This window comes from Arachis duranensis, chromosome 4 (assembly GCF_000817695.3).
Source record: "Arachis duranensis cultivar V14167 chromosome 4, aradu.V14167.gnm2.J7QH, whole genome shotgun sequence".
In the NCBI taxonomy this organism is placed as follows: Eukaryota; Viridiplantae; Streptophyta; class Magnoliopsida; order Fabales; family Fabaceae; genus Arachis; species Arachis duranensis.
This window is the reverse complement of record NC_029775.3, coordinates 37,763,323-37,783,579: the sequence shown is the minus strand read 5'-3', so window position 1 is coordinate 37,783,579 and position 20,257 is coordinate 37,763,323. Positions and strand designations below refer to the sequence as shown.

Here is a 20,257-nt window from a genome sequence, read left to right as displayed (position 1 = left end):
CTTAAGCATCAAAGTGCCTTTTGCAGGTACACTCCCCTTTTATTTATACTCTCCGTGACGTGATATCTCTTTGAACGAAGAGCTTGGATCTTCCTAGCCTATAAGCTCGGCATTGGAAGCAACAGCTCGGCATCAACTCCCAAAATCCAAGTTATGCCCAGGTTACTCACACAAGAACAACTTGTGTGGAATTGTATGATAAAATAGCTTGTATGTGAAAAATAATTGATATAAATATATGTATCTTTTAATATGTATTTTAAATTATAACCATGTTCTCATTATTTAGGGCAATGCAACACTGCAACACTGCAACACTGCAACACCTTTTCCCGGAAAAAAAAAAAAAGAACAAAAGTGAATTCCTATTTTTCCATCTCCTTCTCTGTCCATTCTTTTCTTCCCCACCTAAACCGTGCTATAGAAGAAAGGCTGGACGAACTAAACAAAAGTGCGAAGGAATTCGGAATTCGGAATTCCGGTATGTAATTAACTAATTACTAATGTATCGAACTTAAAAGATGCGATTAAGTGAAAATGAGAAGCATGTAGCAAGTAATAAGCAAAGACGTGCAGAAGAAGGTGGGAGAGACGGGCACGCTCACTCACCCAAAACTGAAATTCCAAGCACACTCAACATATATATAATCAGAAAAAAAAAAAGAAGAAAAGAAACGAGGAAATTATAATATTTAAGATTTAGATTATTCTCGCACCAACCGCAAAATAAATATATATATATATTTTCACACCCTCGCACCTATCCATCACATCACACTACACAGTGGTTGGTTGATTCCTCTCTCGCAACTCGCAAGCAACAACGAAGAACGAAGAAGAATGGATGATGAAGTTATTCAGCGAGTGTTCCACGAAGGAGGACGCGATTTCTACCAGCAGCAACCTTCAACTTCCTCCATCCTTCAATCTCTCCCTCTCCATGTGGTAACATATACATGCATCTTCATCTTCTGTTGTTTTGTAATTTCTTTTATTTTTTGTTGCGTTTGATTACCTAATTCTGTATTTTATCGTTTCTCGCCGATAGTGAATTGACTCTGCTTCGCAGCTCTGCCTTGCGGATTGCAATTTGGATGAAATTGAACTTAGTGTGTACAAAAATATGTTGACATTTATCCGTTTCTTCACTTCAATTTTAGGGTTCGAAGTTTAATTTTAAAGGTTGAGTGAAATTTTTTTTTTCAGCATATGGTAATTGTACTTATAGGTACTATACGTAATAGCTGGAAAAAGTTAACTATCGTTGCTGATCATCCTATAGCTGAACTTCCGCAGCTTAAGGACCTCTTTGCACGATCTTTAAAAAAATAGAAAACATTGAAAGTGAAAATAGGAAATGAAAGTAGAAACCAAGCGGACTCTTAATTTTACTGATTCATGAAATTGTGGAGTGTGTTGCTAAGATACGGATGTCAAATTGTGCAGTCTTTTGATCATGGCTATTATTTACTGGTAAAATCTATCCAAGAACTACGTGAGAAAAAGGAAGGCCTTGTTACAGTTGGAATTGGTGGTCCTAGTGGCTCTGGAAAAACAAGGTATTGATATTGCTGTCAATTGATTGCTTTGGATGTGTTCTGTTGAAGTGAACTAAGGTGTGTGTTGCTTCAGTTTCCTCTTAATTGTTGCTTCTCATTGTTCTTGAAGCTTAGCAGAAAAGGTGGCATCCGTTATTGGTTGTACTGTTATATCAATGGAGAATTATCGTGATGGAGTTGATGAAGGGGGTGATCTGGATTTTATAGATTTCACGAGCTTGATCAAGAATCTTGAGGTATGCATTCTCTTGAGCATGTCTCAAATGCTGGTCTGTTGTTACATAATTATTATCTTGTAGATGGCTTTAATGAATTTGCAAGGCTGACCTTCTACTAAATCCTTGAGTTTTATGCTTTACGTTTAGCCTTTTCAAGCTATATTCTTATTGAGATCTGACCAACACTAGACAAATCAGAAAAGAGAAAGAGAAGAACAAGAATAAGAAACAATGGATTTCATAGAAATGTTTTAGCAAATTTCATGTTAAGAGTGTTGGTGGCGATTATATGGCTGTTTTCTTTTGTGCTGAAACTGATTAGCGTATGTATTGAACATCAATTATTTAGAATTTAATTTTATACTCTTATGCTGCTAGCCGGAAAGCTGCTGTTCTTTCTTTGTTCAAAGATTTTTATCATTTGATACTTTGTTGATTGGCTTATCTATTTCAATCAGGATTTGATAAAAGGTGATGATACATTAGTCCCAGTGTTTGATTATCAGCAAAAGAGACGTGTTGGCTATAAAGCTATAAAGAGTACTGCATCTGGGGTGGTAGGCAAAGCTCATTTTGTCCTTTTGAGGAATTCCTTTATTTATTTATTTATTTATTTATTTATTGTCATTGGTTTCAGATAATAGTTGATGGAACATATGCATTACATGCAAAACTGCGTTCTTTACTGGATATTCGAGTTGCTGTGGTAATTTCTAGCATTATAATATCTTTATGGCCTTTGTTAAGCAATAAGTTGCTTATGAATTTCAATTAATGCGTGCCATTTGCTTTTGATATGACAGGTTGGCGGTGTTCATTTTAGTCTGCTTTCTAAAGTTCGCTATGACATTGGAGATTCTTGTTCACTGGATAGCCTTATAGACAGCATTTTTCCATTATTTAGGAAGCATATTGAGCCAGATCTTCATCATGCACAGGTTGTTCTCTTTCATGTTCTAACTTCCATTTTTTGCCACTAATGCTTTTACTTCCTCTGCCTTTTTTTGGCAGATCAGAATTAACAACAGTTTTGTATCATCATTTAGAGAGGCAATCTACAAGGTTAAATGCAGAAGTGAGGTATGTTTTTCGTTGATGAAGTTTTTACTGATGCATGTCTTCCTGTATGAATTTTTGAGTTTTCTCTTTGCTTCATTTCCAGTCTGTCTATTTTCATTTTTCCTTCCATGTACATTGGAAGACCATCAATTGCTTGAATTTTTCAGCTGGTACTCATACATCATACACCACATGCATCCTTTGACTTTTTAAAATAAAAAGGGACAAGTGACCCTGGTGAAAGGGAGCTCAAAACATTAGCCTTTTTGTTCAAATGTTCCTTACTTCGTTCCTACAATGGCGGGAACCTTGTGAAGCGTGCAGCCATTTTCTTCTGTTCTTTATCTAGCTGGTTAATTGTCTAATTGGATTGTGTATTGTTAGATTCCGTAAAATTAAGACTGTTGATTTCCTAATTTTTCTATTGTCCATGCCCCATATTAGAAATTAGCTATTATTTTATGGTGTGTTCCTTAGTTATTTCACCATAAATGAGCAGAAATGGAAGCTGAGAGAGTAAGGTTTTATTGGCATTAAGTTCCCTTTTGGTTGTTGATATTGATATAAAGCAAGCATGGTTTATTTAACTATGTGCATGCCCCTTTATAGTTTGCTTAGAATGTTATGATTTGACTAAATTTTATATTTTGTGACAGTCTCCAGAGGGATATTCAAGTACTGCCTTTCAAGGGAATGAAGCCCAAACAGATAAGTGAGTGTTTCAGATGTTGGAATAAAAAGATTGTATTCGTCATTAGTTTCATTTTTATCTCACTGTTTCTTAGACGAGAGATTTTAAAATTTAAACTAGAGTATATGTCTTGCTTTCAGTTGTATTGAAATGTACCTTAGACCACCTTCCACTAGTGAAGAAGCAAGGATAAATGATTGGATCAAAGTGCGGCAGTCTGGAATTAGATATTATTTATCACTTGGTGACCAGAGGATTGTTGACAAAAATTTTATTATCAGGCCTAAAGCAGAGTTTGAGGTATGACTATTTTCAGTTTTTCTCATCTTATGCTTTTCCTATAATAAAACAATAATAAACACTAGTGCGGTGTATCTCATATGTACAGCATTTAGTTAAAAGATATATCTGTAAAGGACTCTATCTCTGGAGTAGTGTAGTTGTAGTTTAAAACTGCTAATTGCTACCGAAGGCTTGTGTTAAATAAGAGGGTTTGGAATTTCATTCCTAGTCGATCTTTTCAAACATACAATGAGGTTTGTGGAAGTTATAATAGTGCCCCTCAAGGCCTGTAGACAAGATGAGAAAAAAAATTTAGTAATTGACTTGCTAATCCCATATAAATGTGTATGTGTATATTGTGAGAGTGACTGCAGTCCAACTGACTGGGGCAACGGAAGCATCTTTGTATTTGTTTTAGGTATGATAGGAAATATGTTTTTGGGAGGTATCTTGAACTATGTGCTTTGGTAATGGTGTTTGGTTGTTTTCGGAATTAGAAGAAAACTTGGAAGCTTTGACCACAAGGTTTTTTGTGCTATTAAGCCTAATAGTGTTAAACAGAGAAGAATATGAATTGTATATTTTGAATCACTAGTGAGCTTGAGCACAGTTCAGTGATTATATTCATAGAGGAGTAGCTTGTTCAGAAAGCTAGTTCAAGGGGTAAAAGAGACTTTTCATGCTTAAGTTATTTATGAAGTCTATCACTCTATCCTAGATGGCACTTACTTTAACTGCCTAACATATTAGCTTCAACTGATTTTGATCGCTTTTAGGCTCTTACTCAGTTCACTCTATTAAAGCTCAAGTAAAATATTTTGCCTGAACTAGAAAGAAACTTGAAATCTTTTGCCTGCTAATAAGGCTGAAGAAAATATTTTATTTAGTCTTAGATGCCTTGTACTCTAGGTAAAACTTCTAATGTACCTCAAATTATGGCTCTTTTGTCCTTTTCCATCAGAAAAATGTGTTGTTATTGGAGTAGAAAATAAAAATGCTCTTCTTTTAGAATTTTTTTTGGGTTCTTTTCTGATTATAATGGTGGCAGGTTGGACGAATGACATTGGGTGGATTGTTGGCTCTTGGATACACAGTTGTCGTTAGTTATAAACGCTCATCCACAACTGTTGATAATGGCAAGGTTTTGGTGTCTTTTGAAACCATTGATGCCCTTGATGAGACATTCATGGTGATGAGAGGAACTAATAGGAAGGTATTCGGCCTTTTTTCTTTACGACTCTTGGTCATATTCCCTTTCAAAATGCAATCTTCTTAACCTGCATTTATTGTTCATTGTTGAGCTTGAACATTTTGAGCATGATTTTCCTGGGCTCTATCAAGAGTTTCCGAGGCTCTTAATTTTGTTTTATCTTGTAAATCTTAGCCATCTAGGCTTCAAATTACTTAAGAGCTTTCTAGCAGATATATCTTCTCCTATTGTCATTTTTAGGACAGCTCCCTATCATCCATACTATATTGTTTCTTACCTTCTCTTTCACTTTACATTAAGAACCTTGTTTGGCTAGGGATTTCTATGTATATCCTTGCTGCCTAATCTAATTATGCTTTTTTTTATTAATAATATGCTGAGTTACTTATACAAAAGAGGGGGAAAAATAATTTTCTGCAGACTGTTGGAACAGAAGCAATGAGGCTTGGTATCAATGGACCTTGGATTACTAAATCATATCTTGAAATGATCCTTGATAAAAAAGGTTGGATTTGGATGCACTTTGACTGTCTTTTTGCACTCTATGACTTCTCAATTAATTGAGTTATTTTTTATTGTTTGATATTATTTCTTGTTATATATGCTGATGACTGCTCGAATAGGACAATTCTTTTGAGGATAATGAGCCAATTGCCTAAGCATAGCTTAACAAAAGTAGATTATATTAATTATCAAGATAAGAAGAAGCTCAATTTCCTTGATGATCTGACTCATTCTGAACCTGATATTGTTTTCTTTTTACCACTTACAGGTGTTCCTCGTCTTAGTACACCACCACTGGTGACTAATACATCTGTGCCTGGAAGTCAAGACACTGCAATCATTGCACCAAAACCAATTCGCGTGACTCCTGACCTTGTTACGGGATTGGAGGATTTGTCTCAGCCATGGACTCGGTCCCCTACAAAATCTAAAATGGAACCTGTTATGGCAACATGGCATTTCATATCTTCGGATTGTTCCCACCCTGACAACTCAGTCCTAGGTATTTTTCCTCAAATGGGAGGATATTAATGTCTAAACTCTTTTTTATATATCTTTTGACTGGTTCCTCATATCTACATAAGGTTTCTTTTAAATTGAGACTTCTCTCATGAAGCAACCACAGATCCTTCATCTTTCAGGGATACCATTAGGCTTGCTCCAATGCCTGAGTCATGTGACCTGGATAGGGGATTGCTTTTGGCTGTTCAAGCCATACAAGTAAGGGAAAGCGTGGAATTACTTTAGAGCCTTATGTTCTGAAGATTACAATTCCTTATAAATTCAATATTATATGTTTGATTGAATCCTAGCTTCCTATTTATCTTGTTTCAGGCTTTGTTGGAAAATAAAGGTTTCCCAGTCATAGTTGGAATTGGTAACATGAATTTTTCCTAATACCATATCCTTTCCCCTTTTTATGTGTGTGTGTGTGTGTGTGTTCATTTACCCTTGCAAACATTCTTCCTACATATATTGCTGTCTTTCATGCCACATGGAACAATGCATACAACTAGCTGCACTCAGAAAATCAGAATAAAAAATTATATATTTGTGTAAAACATCTAGACGAGGCATTTTGGAATATGCAGAATACGTGGAACCCTTGTAAATATGTGATTGCTTTCAGAATCTGAAAGTGATATGTTAATAATGAATAATCTGAGGTTTTTCTGGATAAAAATAATCTAGGTCAATTTAGGTATTATCTTATTGACGATACCTAGTTAGTTTATCAGATGCTGACATTAGTTCCGTAACATGTTGTAGCTTACATAAGTTATGATGTATGTGTTTTTATCTTGCTCTGGATACTTGTTTCTCAAAAATCAATCTTGAGTTCTGAATAAAGCAAGAGAACAACTATTTTTATGTTTGAGAACCTTCCTTTGCTGTAATTCAATCACCCTATGTTCCTTTCACTCTTTATACTATTAAACATAAAAAACACATTAATGGTTTGTCTGAAATTCTAACAGTACTTGTTGGTAAATCTTCATTGTTGTTTCTGAAATGTTCTTAAAGTATTCTCATTTTTAATTATGAGTAACACATATTACTCCATGGTTACATATTCATTTGTACTCTTCTCATCCACATAATGCAACTTTCTCTTTTTCTTCTGCTTCATATTTTGGTTCTGCTCCATTGAACATTGTCAAATCAATTGATGATGAGCAAATACCATTCATACATCTAACAGCTGCTGTTTTCAAAAAATTATTGACTCTGAGGGCAGTTATGCATTGCAGGAGGTCCAAGTGGTTCTGGAAAGACTAGTTTGGCTCATAAAATGGCGAATATTATTGGATGTGAAGTGGTATCCCTGGAAAGCTATTATAAACAAGTAAAGGATTTCAAATATGATGACTTCAGCTCTCTTGACTTATCTTTGCTATCAAAGGTGAAGTAACTGAATAGCTAATATGTATTTTATTGGGTTATTTGTTCTTGTGTAACATCCTAATAATTTTCAGATTATGCACAAGTCATAACATGAATTTATTAATAAATTTAATTGTCCACTGACTTTAACCTTTAACAAAAAAAATAATACATCAGTGTAACTAACAGTTTGTTTTCAAATAAAATAATTGAAATCATGGGCCATGAATGATGATTTTAGTGGGACCCTTATAAGATAATAAAAGGGCTGGTGTACAAGCATCTTGCGTTAACGCAGGATCCGGGGAAGGGCCGCACCCTTATAAGATAATAACAAATAAAAATAAAGTAATCACTCAAGACTAACATGAATTCTCACACTTCTTTTATGAATAATTTACCATTCACAAGAGTTTATTCATAGGACTTTTACATATAGTTGAATGGAAGAACACTAAAATTCAAGACTTATTTCTAATAACTGTGATCTTTTCCACACCCTCTCTAATGTCTGGCTGCTCACCAAACTACCCAAAACTCCTAATAGTAGATGCCTAAAAGTGGAAACTTCGGAAGCCGAATCTCAGTTGGATGACCCTTATGACAGATCCTCATCCTCCTCATGATCTGATTGGACTACATTGAGTTGCTGGAAGTGCACAGGACTGCCATTTTGTCCCAGGTGAGCAGTGTGGATGTATATGTCTGTATGGGTCAGGTGGAGCAAAGTCTTGATCTACCACTGAGACATTAAAACCTCTAAGAAATAGCAGTAGTATTGGTTATCGAAAGATTGTGCAAATCCAGATTGTAAAGAACATTGAACCCCGTTATTCCATTTAAAAATTACAGAGGTCATTCTTTCAAGTCTGATGAATACATACCAGTCTATTGAGTAAATTTATTGTCACTTCCTTTTTCTGATGTTTATCTAGATTTGAAAAATGACCTTTGTAATTGTAAATGGGATATCAATGATTTCAATGTTCACTAAAATATGGAATTCTACTCTGTTTTGATTATCTCTATTGCTACCTTTAGGATATATGTACTTTTTTGGGTAAAAATCTCAATGTTGGTGCTAGATCAAGACTCTGCTCTAAATTGACCCATGAGGAAACATCTATGTCCACACTGCTTAGTGGGACAGAATGGTACCCAAATGGACTTCAAGCCACTCAACATGGTTCAACTAAGCCACAGATTGAGGAAGAGGAATTGTCAAAATGTTCCTATGATCCACTAGCCAACTGGAAGTGATTTCTGAAATCTCCGCTTTTTTTGAGTTGTCTGCTGTAATGAGTAGTGGGAGCTCAGTGAGCTGCCGCAGACATAAGAGAGGGTGTAGAAGTTGTCATTGTTATCAGAAATAGTCTTGAATATTCTTGTAAATGAGTATTCATGTTAGTCTTGAGTGATTACTTTATGCATGTTTGTTATCATATAAATCTTTCACTGAACCATTTATGTGTTGTGCTTTTAACTATTTTGTTTGTGAAAAAAGTTCATTTGCTAATTCACTAAAATATTTTTTCCCCCTTAAAAAGTTAAAAGTCAAGCAGAGCACAAGTAACATTGCTGATAAAATTCATGTTATGACTTATGCATAATGTGAAAGTTATTTGAATGTTATATTTTGCATAACTGTGAAGCTTTGAAATTTTCCTCTCTTTTTCTTTCTTTAAATAAGATGGTAATATATTTAGATTGTCTGTTTGCCAAAATAAAGGATATCATTTTATTTAAATTCTATATAGTAAAGGGTTCTGGATACTTTTCAGCCACTGTATAGTGTACTTATAGGTAGTTCCTTGCAGAATATTAGTGACATAAGAAAAGGCCGAAGAACAAAAGTACCAATATTTGACTTGGAAAGTGGTGCTCGGAGTGGCTTCAAGGAACTTGAAGTTTCAGAAGATTGTGGAGTGGTCAGTCATAAACTAGTTTCCCAACGTCTTGATAATTTCTTGATTGCATTTTCTTTTACATATATGCATTTAAATATGCACAAATGGTGTAGAAGATTTTGAAATGAGTGCTGGTCTGAATATTGACATGCTAAAGGGATTAATGTTACACGGAATTGCCATCGCCTACCTTTCTCGAACATTTGTGCTTAACTTCTGAAAACCCATATCCACTTTTTACATGTTCCCTGTTTTCTCACAACTACAGGACACTTGAAAAGCGAAGTACATATATGCACCAGTACTCAACAAAAATATATATCTTAGTTTGTATGTCCAAATATTTCCGAACATAGTTGCTAGTCAATATTATGCTAGTTTGTTCAGTTTCCTTTCTGTTGTGTTTACTGAGAGCTAATCTATTTCTTACCAGATAATTTTTGAAGGTGTCTATGCTTTGCATCCTGATATCCGAGTATCACTTGATTTTTGGATTGCTGTTGTAAGCATGAGTCCATCCATCTTTTTTCTATTATCCATTAATATTTGAATCCGTATTTGTTAGGGCTAAGAAATTTGTAGTAACTTCCATTTTGATTTCCTTATTGAAAACAGGTAGGAGGAGTTCATTCACATTTGCTTTCACGAGTTCAAAGGGATAAGAGTAGAGTGGGTTGTTTTATTTCCCAGAATGAGATCATGATGACGGTGTTTCCAATGTTCCAGCAGTACATTGAACCTCATCTCGTTCATGCACACGTTAGTTGATAGCATGCTCTCTCTCTCTCTCTCTCTCTCTCTCTCTCTCTCTCTCTCAGGAATGATGGTTTAAATGATTATTTAATGATTTCCCTCTTAACGCCAAGTACTGTACTACTTATTCATGCCTGATTTACAATGTACTTGTGTAAAATCTTAAGAAATACTATGGTTGTAATATTTTTCTACGCATGATCACTGGTACTAGAGCAGCAATATAGAGCTTGATGATTTTACTTAATGGTGTGATGATACATTCGTTTAATGCTGATTTGCAGCTTAAAATTCGAAATGACTTTGATCCTGTGCTTTCTCCTGAGAGTTCATTGTTTGTGTTGAAGAGTAACAAGAAAGTAAGAATTTATCTTAACTTTAAAATTATATTGGGTGACAAGGTTTGTTCAAACATGGATACTAAAGATAACAACAAACAACAGGTAGCATATCAAGATATTCTTGCAATTCTTGACCGAGCAAAATTTTGCAGTTCTGTTCAGAAATTTATTGATATTTATATAAGGCTGCCTGGGATCCCTTCTAATGGGCAGTTGACAGAAAGTGATTGTATTCGAGTCAGAATATGTGAAGGAAGATTTGCCTTGCTGATACGTGAGGTTGAGAATATTTTGTTTCTTCTCTATTTGCTTGCTGATATAGTTCACACATTTATATATCGATTTATGATACTTTTGCAGTTTTTCTGGTTTATTTTATTTGAAAATGAAGCATATTGTCTTGTACTTGGCAGCCTATTAGAGAAGGAAACTTCATCATTCAGCCTAAAGTGGATTTTGATATTGGCATTAGTACAGTTGCTGGTCTTCTTAATCTTGGGTAAGCCACATTTTCAATGCAAGAAAATCTTCTCTATCTATATATCTTTGGTGTACAACTATACAAGACTGTACTATATCTAAGGAAAGTGGGAAACCACACCTGTTAAGGGGGAAGAACCACTCTCCTTATATACAACATCAAGCATCCCACACTACTCGATGTGGGACTTTGAGCACCCCATAATACCCAAGTCCCTAACAATACACCGGCCCTGGAGAGCGCCGACGTCCATGGCGGCTTCACTCTATCGACACTGACCCAACGGTAGCCACTTTGCTACGGTCTATCGGTATTCACCTTAATCCAGCCTATAGGTAGCCCTTTCCATGGCGCCGACAACCACGCTCTGATACCATTGTTAAGTATCTAAAGAAAGTGGGAAGCCACACCTTAAAAGCTAGCTGTTAAGGGGGAAGAACCACTCTCCTTATATACAACATCAAGCATCCCATACTACTCGAGGTGGGACTTTGAGCACCCCATAATACCCAAGTCCCTAACACCTACCTTTTCGAAAATTTGAAGTTAAAATGTGTTTCTCAAGCATGCATTTCACATTATTGTGCATCACAAACTAACTTGGGAATGAAATACTAAGAGGGGAGAAAGCAGATAAATTTAGCGATAACTCCTCAAAATGAAGGCTGGTTTCTTTAATGGGCTATGGTGTTTGTTTTGCCCACCATTCTTTGTCAATTAGCATGGACAAACTGACAGGTGACATTCAGGGAAAATGAGAATGATTTTTAGTATTAATGCTATTCCTTAGAATAGATATTGCTCAGGAGTATACTAGAACTACTCTTCTCTCAATTTTTAACTCTATTTAATTCCTTACTCGGTTTATGCTATGTTTGTCCCAACAATATTACCTCTTGTAGATATTTTCTTTTTATCTTCTATTTTTTATGAAGTTTGTGTATCTTTGTAATATTATTGTTATTCATCTATTAATTGGTACCACTTTTCTGTCAGGTATCAGGCAGTTGCTTACATTGAAGCCTCTGCATTCATCTATCAGGATGGAAAGGTCACACGATAAATCTTATGGCTTAAATTTGACCCAAAATAATAGTATTTAATTTATTTATGAGTTACAAGGCTGAAAGGAGTTTGTTCGTGACTTCCTTCTTCCCTGAATGTAAAACTCTCCTGATCGGAGTACTTCTGTGCAGTAAGATATATCATTATATTATTGCACAGAAGGATGTTCACTTGTCAAGATCATCTCCAGGCTTATTTCTGTTAATTAGTTTAACTTGCTGTTAAAATTCTTGTCTCATTTTGTCCCATAGATTCTAATTGAGGTTGATCATCTACAAGATGTCCCTGGCCCATATATTCAGATCAAGGGTGTTAATAAAGATGCAGTGGCAGCAGCGGGTTCAATGCTTGAATTGGATGGCTCATATACAACTAAGGTTCAACTTGTTTTATTTTAGTTCCTTTTCCCCTTTTGTGCATAATGCTGGGGCTGAATATATCTGGATGGTGGTCAACTTATTATTATTCTTGTTCATTATTTTGGTAGAGTTATCTTGAAATAATTTTAGAAAGACTACCAACAATAGAAAGAACTTCTGGTGGGATTAACTCTCAGCAATCAGCAAGGCTGCTAGAGATTATTGAATTTATTCAATCTCAGGTATACCTTTCCTCTTTGGCTAGATATTAGTGTATCTTTTTGGGGCACCATTTAATATTAGCCATTTATGTTACCCATTTTCTTTGTGCATACATTGTATAAACCTCGTACCTAAAATGCAGCAACTTGTGGAATTCAGATTTTAAAGTTCGGTCATGGTAGAGACTAGTCTGGTTTTTCATTTATAGTAGTTGTATTGGATTCACACATATTTCAATTGATGAAGATCGACGTATGCCTTGAAGTAATTTAGTTTATCAGTGCACCAATATCCATGTCTTTATATGTATGTATATGTATATCTTTGTATATATAGGTTAGGTGCATAGCTGTTGCTTCAAAATCTTGAAGCTTGATATTTGATGCATAATATTGTATCGAATAATAATAAAGGCAGGTGTATACTGTGTCTGGAACATGAGGGGTAATACAGCCTTCCTAGGATCTTTTTTCTATTTAAAACATTGGACGATTACTTTGATAAAAAAGTTAATGCATTCCTGGTCGTACTAAACCTCTCTTTTCTGCATTTGTGAAGCAATTTTTGTTTCTTTTTGCACATTATCATTTAGTGTCAGTTTTGTTGGAATGATCAGGGGTGCAGCTCTCCTTCAGAATCATCACCAAGTAGGGGAGTCTCTCCAATTGAAGGGGCTATTGAGGAGATGCAATCAAGGATTAGAAGGCTTGAGAAGTGGCTTGCTATAAATACGGTACTCCCAAAACACTATTCCCTCTTTTCTAAATAAGCACTTTCATTTTTTATATTCATTGAAAAATTGATATACTTGGACAAACATTTTATCCAGATATATTAATCTTTCAATGAATCAAAAAAGTAAAAGACCCTTTTTTGAGAAGGAAGGTGTTTCCGAAGTTCTTAGCGACTTTTGAGCTCATTGTAACTCTTGTTTTTGTTAATCTCTTTATTTGATACCGTGGGCAGGTTCTATGGACATTTCTAATGTCTGCCCTTGTTGGTTTTTCACTGTATCAAAGGAGGCGTCAGTGATGGTCTTGCAAGTTTTCAAGATCATGCATTGGCATTATTGTCTAGTAACCTAAAAATATAAACAGGGCTCAGTTTTTTGAATGGTGAGTCCATGCAAACTAAATGGTCACTAACCCCTTTAGTTCAATTTAGAATGGAACGCGGTTCGTCAATTTCAAAGAGTGAGAAAAGTGTTGATTGATTAATATGCACATTATTTGTTGGCAGAAATGAGATACAGGTTATTCAATAATAAGTAATGTAGATAGACAAACGCGAAAAAGAATATATTGTAGATATATATTTAAGTACTGCTTATGCGTCCTAAGTTGAACTTCATTTTATTATTCGGTATAGTACAATTTAAGTCACTCCCTAACTTCAATTTTTTCTTGTCGAATGGCAAATAGGTTTCAAATCCTACCATTGGGTTAAGTAAACTTGGTTCATCTAAAAGCCAACAATTTTCTGATTTAGCGGCGAGTTAATCCATTTTAAAACCATTTAGAAATTATATTACCTAGGATTATTGTAATTATAATAAAAATTTATTGAGTAAATAGTCATGTTGGTATTTGAAAGATTTTTATTTTGATGAAATGAGCTCCAACTTTTATTTTTGACAATAAATTTTCATATATCAGATGTTTGACAAAATAGCCTAATTGTTAACCCATTTACTTTAGTGGTTAACGAAATTGTGTGTGTGGCATGTTAAGTGTTGATATAGAAGGTTACTAGTGAAATAACATAAGTAGTGGCATAAGAATGTTGTTCAATGGTAAAACAATAAATATGCTCATAATACCAAGCAAGAGGGGATCAAACCTGGATTGCAATAAATATGCTCATAATACTGTAAAAAATTGTACACAACATGCGACAGTATTACAGTCCATGATACAAGGCACTATATGGACAAAGGAACAACGCCATTATGTGGGGCGGGGGGGAAAGATCAGGTAAACGGAAAACACCCCCCGAAAAAAAGATGAAAATTGGTTTATGTCTAAATAAAGTACTATTGAAATTTGAAACCTTCACTTTAAAATTCCATGAACCTTTAGGAAGTAAATGGCTATTGCAACCAGGATGATAAACATTGCAATCCACAAGTTAAATCCTCCTGGGCAGAAGAGGAAAAGGAAAAGGGGAAGAAAGTTAGATGCTAAACTATAGATAGATGATAAATACAAAGTCCATATGACAAATCATACATCTAAACTATAGATCCATAATTTCATTTATAGTCTCTCAGTTTATTATATAAACTCTTTAAATTACTATATTTTCCCAGATTATTCTTAAATTGTTGGATCAACTTTTTCCTTGATAAGTTCAGCTATTACAAAAGTGGCTCAATTGGACAATAAATTTTAAGGCTAGCCGCAGGTATTATTATGAAATACATACCTTCTTTCTTCTCTTCAATTTTCGTTACTCTTGCACTTGAATCCAAGGATATGGAAGCCAAGGTCCTAAAATGAACCCACAACAATGAACCAACTACCTCCAAAATGGCATAAAATTTCTTGTAGCAGGAAGAAAAATATAAATGCATCAACTTCAAACCTTGAATCAGGGGAGAAAGCTAAAGCAGTTACGATGCCAAGGTGAGCCTTTTTAACCATAGTATGAATCCTCATATTTGTAGAATTTACAATGACAATGTCTCCTGAAGGTGTTCCACTGCATGTCAACCCATCAAAAGAGAAGCAATAAGTTCTTGCAAATAAAAAAAAGTCATATCCTTCCCTGCAAACACTGCTCTCAGCTTTCTTTTCCCTTCATGTATCTTTCTCTCGTTTCATATATAGCATTAAAACCCAAAACAAAGCCACCATTGGTTTCCATGTAGCACAGCGGTGTCATCCTTTAGGTACTAAAAAGGTACAGATTAGAGTATGTACCATGCAAGGTATTTCCCATCAGCTGAGACATTCAACGCAGAGATTGTATCGCGAGTAATATGCTTTGAGCTCATCCTTTCCCATGTCTTCGTATTCCAAGTCAGAATGCTTCCACCTTTATCTATATACAATAACAAAATACTTGTGTCAGACAAATACAGAAACAACAGGGGGGAACAACATCTTTGTTATGGATATTAATTACCTGTGACCACAGCAATATATAGAACCTGGGTTCCATCGCTTATTTGAGAAAATCTACAACAGCTAAAAGTTTCACGCTGTATGAAAACAAAATATGATTAGCATATACCCAAAAGACCAACCAATCACCAATTAACCTGGTTAAGAACCAATATCTGCCCAACCAAAGTTTTAAAGTAAAAAAATCAGCAGCTCACATTTTCATTTGGTAGAGAAGTTAATACTATTGACGAAGAAATATCCCAGACCCTGCAGGGGCCACCACTTCCCAAAGAGACTAGCAATTTACCATCGGAACTGCACAACAAACACAACAGACTATAAGGTACAATCCATCAGAAATAATAGGGTATAGAGCAGATCTGTCTGTCTTTTCTTTGTTAATTATTATTCCTTTTTTGATTTGTAGAGTCAAATAATAACATCAATGAGCTTCTATCTGGAACAAACCTGAAATGTAAGTCCTTCACAGTAGAATGAGATTTAGACTCATTGAGAATAATTTCCATGCTAGGCCACTTAAAAACCCTTAGATTGCCATCCTGTACTGCAAAACAGTTACAAGATTATATGGCATACCACTCCCTCAGAAAGAAAAAGAAATTCTATACATATTAACGACTATTTGGCAAATGAATTAAAGCAAAAATTCCTGTACTTTAGAAATTCAAAGCATCATATAGCTACCAAGTGCAACTACTGTCCCAAAAACATAAATCCTTCACCATTACATATTAGTTTGCCAAAAGTAAGAAACAAAAACCATGGATACAAGGCCATGTAACACAAGGAAAATTGAATCAAATAGATGCAGCTAAAACAATGTTTACATTTTGACAGCTTTTCAAGCTACAAGTGGTATGTTGGATTTGATGTTATAGTCATCCTTGCAAGGTGAGTCTCTTGCAACACGTCTCTAGAGAACAATATTTTTGGGTTTATGTTACATGGTACAAGAGATAATATTTGTACCAAGGATGAATGGTTACATCTATAAGAAAAGAACTCATTCTATTGGGTTTACCATTATAGTACATAACCATCACCTTTCATATATTAAGTGAATGTGTTCAATTAACCCTGGGATATCAGCTTGTATCAAATCTTTTCTCAACTAACAAGAGCTTGAATCATCATATCTAGGTAAACATAACTTGGTTGAAGAAGTGCGATAATGCCCAAGGAGTGGAGATGTTTCCCCAGAAACCATTTTATTTTTGGTCAAGCTACCAAATATTATCATTGGTAATATAAGATAGTTTCTTTTAATCATTCAATGTAAAAGAAGACTATACCTCCCCACCAACAGCTAGTTCTGTTCCATCACTGCTGAATGCCAATGCTAACTGTTGTCCAACGTCCTGCAACTGAGTGAGCTCTTTCTCTGATGTCTTCAGACCCACCTTATGAGATTCAGAACTCTGGTCTTGGTCCCAGTCAAACCATCTGGATAAACAAAGTATAATAACTTTAGCTAGATGTAATAGAGCAAAAGAAAATCAAATTTTGTTTTTCAAATAAGAATGAATAAAGCCTGTAAAGGATAGACTGACAAAATAACATCAATTATCTCTCATACATTGAGCAATCAGTAGCAGAACTGTAAAGCACCATACACCAATCAGCTAGATGTCAATCCAATAAAACCAATTTAAAATTAGGAAAATAAAACAAGTGTTCGTCAAATATTTTTGCACACTCAATTTAAGGTTCCCTCAGAGAGATACGTAGTGTACTGTGGCAATCTCAGTGCTATTATATTAGCACACAGTCCAATTTTGCTTAATAGAACCAAACACATGGAATTGAACCTCGCTTTTGTAAGGTAAAGAGTGATGGATGGCAAGCTGCTGGTTGCACACATTCCCACAGCAGATATTCTTACTAAAGTTGTGTCTAAAGAGAAGATTTTGAATATAAGAGGTAAACTATTAGTAACGGATTTTCAGAAAGGTAGAGAGGCCAGTTTCAGGGGGCATAATAGAGTGAGTTAGATAAGTGATAGTAGATCCTAGAGAAGCGAGAATAGAGGCTGCTAGTTATAAGCTAAGCCAGATAGGATATGACAGCTGTATGGTAGTTGTAGCTGTCATAACTAAAGATAGAAAGGACTACTGTGTCCTTTAGACTAGTTTGCACAGCAAGCTATTCCTCCTTGGATATAAGCATATATTAGTGCTAAACTCAGTCATAATGAGCATTACACATTTCTGAAACTTCTCTCAATATCTGAATTCTCTTCTCTTGCAAAACACTAATATTTCACAATGTGCTTATTGCTCTAATAACAAGATCTGACAAATAGAAACAAAATTTAAAAATGAGACAAAAAGTAAATCATAAAACTCCTCATATATACAAGTTTCTTCCATTAATTAGTATGCTCATGAACAGTTCCTCGTTGCCTCATTTTGTCAATCTAACTTCATAACTTACAACATTGATGCTAGCCATGATAAAATCAAGTTCTTGAATTTGTTGTGTTTCACATGCTATGGTTGGTATTACTGAATATCATCTTGCATACTTGGTATCTATTCTATTCCCAATTTAATCTTCCATCCAAAATTCAGGACTAGAAAGATAACCTATCAGAGTTTAAATTACTATACATAGGGTAATAAGAATCAAGTATGAATAACTTCAATCCTAATCCTTATGCAGCTAACATAACCACTGAAAGATCTGTCTAACTTAAGAATGCCCCTGCGTACTTGGTCAACATGAAAATGATTATATTTTGGATAAATTACACATAAGCAACTATATAGAGTTCATCCAGTTCCTCATACTTCTGGAAATGTTTCATTCCTTATTTTGAATAAATTAGCATATAAAATTAACAGCTGTCGAATCATGAAGTCACTTTCTATCTTTATCCCTCTTCTTAGCTCACTGACGCATGGTTGAGTGAGTAGAAAATGGAAAGGCATTTAGAAGTGATATTCTAGACAAAAATGAAAATGCTTCCATTTTCTACCTGCTCATCTTCAACTACGTGTATGCTCAAACCCGCCAGGGTTCTTTCATCTATAATATACGCCATGAAGATTTCAATAGAGAAATGAATCCTACATATATTTTCTTCCCAGCAAACAGAACCAAACTTCAATAAAAGAAATAAGAGGTGGGAAGAAAAAGACCTGCAACTGTTTGGCATTGCACAAATAATGCCATCTCCATTGGGGTGAAGAGCCATTCTATAAGGCAACTCAGAACCGGTTCCTAGCTTATTCACCTGAAAATATTCATAAGTTTACTCAAATAATAGAACAATCCAATCATCCTATCAATTGCTACCAAAAATAATAAAAAATAAAATCCAGCTACTCTACAATTCATGCATTCCAAACAAAATCTACCACTATAAATCAGCCATGCAGCTAAATGAACAAAAACCTCGCATTCTAACACAAGCAAATGAAGCAACTGCATCAGAATCACACAACAATATCCGAATAAAAAACTAGATCCGGTCCCTCCAGCTTCGAAACACACAAAACTAATACATGAAATAAAAATCGAACAACAAATCAAAGCTGCTACGAATTCCAGAATCGAACAAGAAGCACAAGGAATTAATGACATACCGGTTGATCGGAGAGAGAATTCGACGCAACATCGAAGTGCGCAAGCAGCACCGTATTGGGGATACCGCTGCGGCCTTCTCCACCGCCACCGGCGAACACGAGGTAGTTTCCGGAGGCAAGCTCCTCTGTCGGCGGCTCTGCCTCCTTCGTCGGCGTTGAGCTCTGATCGGCGGCGGAGGATTCATCGGAGGTTTGGTTGTGGCGAGATTTGAGAACGCGGTGGGGAATCCAAGCAACGGAGTAGAAGGGAACACCGTATTTCTTCAAGTTCGGAGGGTCTGAGATTTGGCTCTTCCCCATTCTTCCTCTCTCTAAAACACACACACACACACACACACACTCTCTCTCTCTCTCTCTCTCTCTCTCTCTCTCTCTCTCTCTCTCTCTCTAAGATTCAGCAATGAATTGATTAGTCTCATCTGTGATATGCTATCTGCATCCCCGTCTTGTTATTTGAGTAATTATCCAAATTAGTCTCTTTAGAATCGGACATTTTAGTTTCCAAGGAAAATTAATACACAGATCAATCTCCAAGAATTTACTCCGACTCAGTCTCCAGTTCATTTTCTGACAGAGTAATTGCCCAGATCAATCCCCAAAATTTTTAAAAACAGACATTTTAGTCCCCAAAAGAAACTAATATACAAATCAATCTCCAACGTTTCTCTCTAGACATGATATCCTCCGATTAAAATAAAATAAAATAAAATAATTATTATTATTAATTGCACAATAATATTGTACTATATTTTTTGTATTTTAGGACAAAAATAATGATAAATTTATTCATTAAATTATATATATATAGGACATCTTTTGATTATATTAAATACAAAAATATCAAATAATTTTAACCTTGAATTTCTTGTAAAATAATCTCTAATAATTTTATTATTATTATTATTATTATTATTATTATTATTATTATTATTATTATTATTATTATTATTATTATTATTATTATTATTATTATTATTATTAAAAAATATAGCACAATATTATTGTGT

At 35.0% G+C, this 20,257-nt stretch overlaps 2 protein-coding genes across 4 annotated transcripts; one reads left to right on the top strand and one right to left on the bottom strand.

The window, feature by feature from the left end:
* The first annotated feature begins 328 nt into the window (after window positions 1–328).
* Window positions 329–13,726, top strand: LOC107484176 (uncharacterized). Of its 2 annotated transcripts, none has more exons than XM_016104790.3 (26): window positions 329–945; window positions 1,447–1,559; window positions 1,669–1,795; window positions 2,236–2,334; window positions 2,415–2,483; window positions 2,581–2,715; window positions 2,789–2,857; window positions 3,493–3,548; window positions 3,668–3,827; window positions 4,858–5,022; window positions 5,440–5,524; window positions 5,792–6,025; window positions 6,149–6,243; window positions 6,358–6,400; window positions 7,275–7,426; window positions 9,225–9,335; window positions 9,748–9,816; window positions 9,930–10,073; window positions 10,352–10,426; window positions 10,511–10,687; window positions 10,822–10,907; window positions 11,886–11,940; window positions 12,206–12,331; window positions 12,442–12,555; window positions 13,152–13,268; window positions 13,502–13,726. In XM_016104790.3, the coding sequence occupies exons 1-26, from the start codon at window positions 841–843 to the stop codon at window positions 13,565–13,567; spliced, it is 2,847 nt and encodes a 948-aa protein (XP_015960276.1). In that variant the 5' UTR covers window positions 329–840; the 3' UTR covers window positions 13,568–13,726. The 2 variants fall into 2 exon arrangements, with proteins under 2 accessions (XP_015960276.1, XP_052116967.1); XM_052261007.1 differs by having other exon boundaries at window positions 928–945; window positions 1,677–1,795.
* A 639-nt stretch (window positions 13,727–14,365) lies between these two features.
* Window positions 14,366–19,685, bottom strand: LOC107484175 (SEC12-like protein 2). 2 transcript variants are annotated; one of them, XM_016104789.3, is made up of 10 exons: window positions 19,251–19,685; window positions 18,804–18,898; window positions 16,956–17,106; window positions 16,111–16,202; window positions 15,858–15,957; window positions 15,662–15,737; window positions 15,457–15,577; window positions 15,119–15,235; window positions 14,960–15,024; window positions 14,366–14,672 (listed from the first exon to the last, which is right to left on the bottom strand). In XM_016104789.3, exons 1-10 carry the CDS (start codon window positions 19,548–19,550, stop codon window positions 14,587–14,589), a joined length of 1,203 nt encoding a protein of 400 aa, XP_015960275.1. In that variant the 5' UTR covers window positions 19,551–19,685; the 3' UTR covers window positions 14,366–14,586. The 2 variants fall into 2 exon arrangements, with proteins under 2 accessions (XP_015960275.1, XP_052116968.1); XM_052261008.1 differs by having other exon boundaries at window positions 14,366–14,669; window positions 19,251–19,625.
* Window positions 19,686–20,257: the final 572 nt, after the last annotated feature.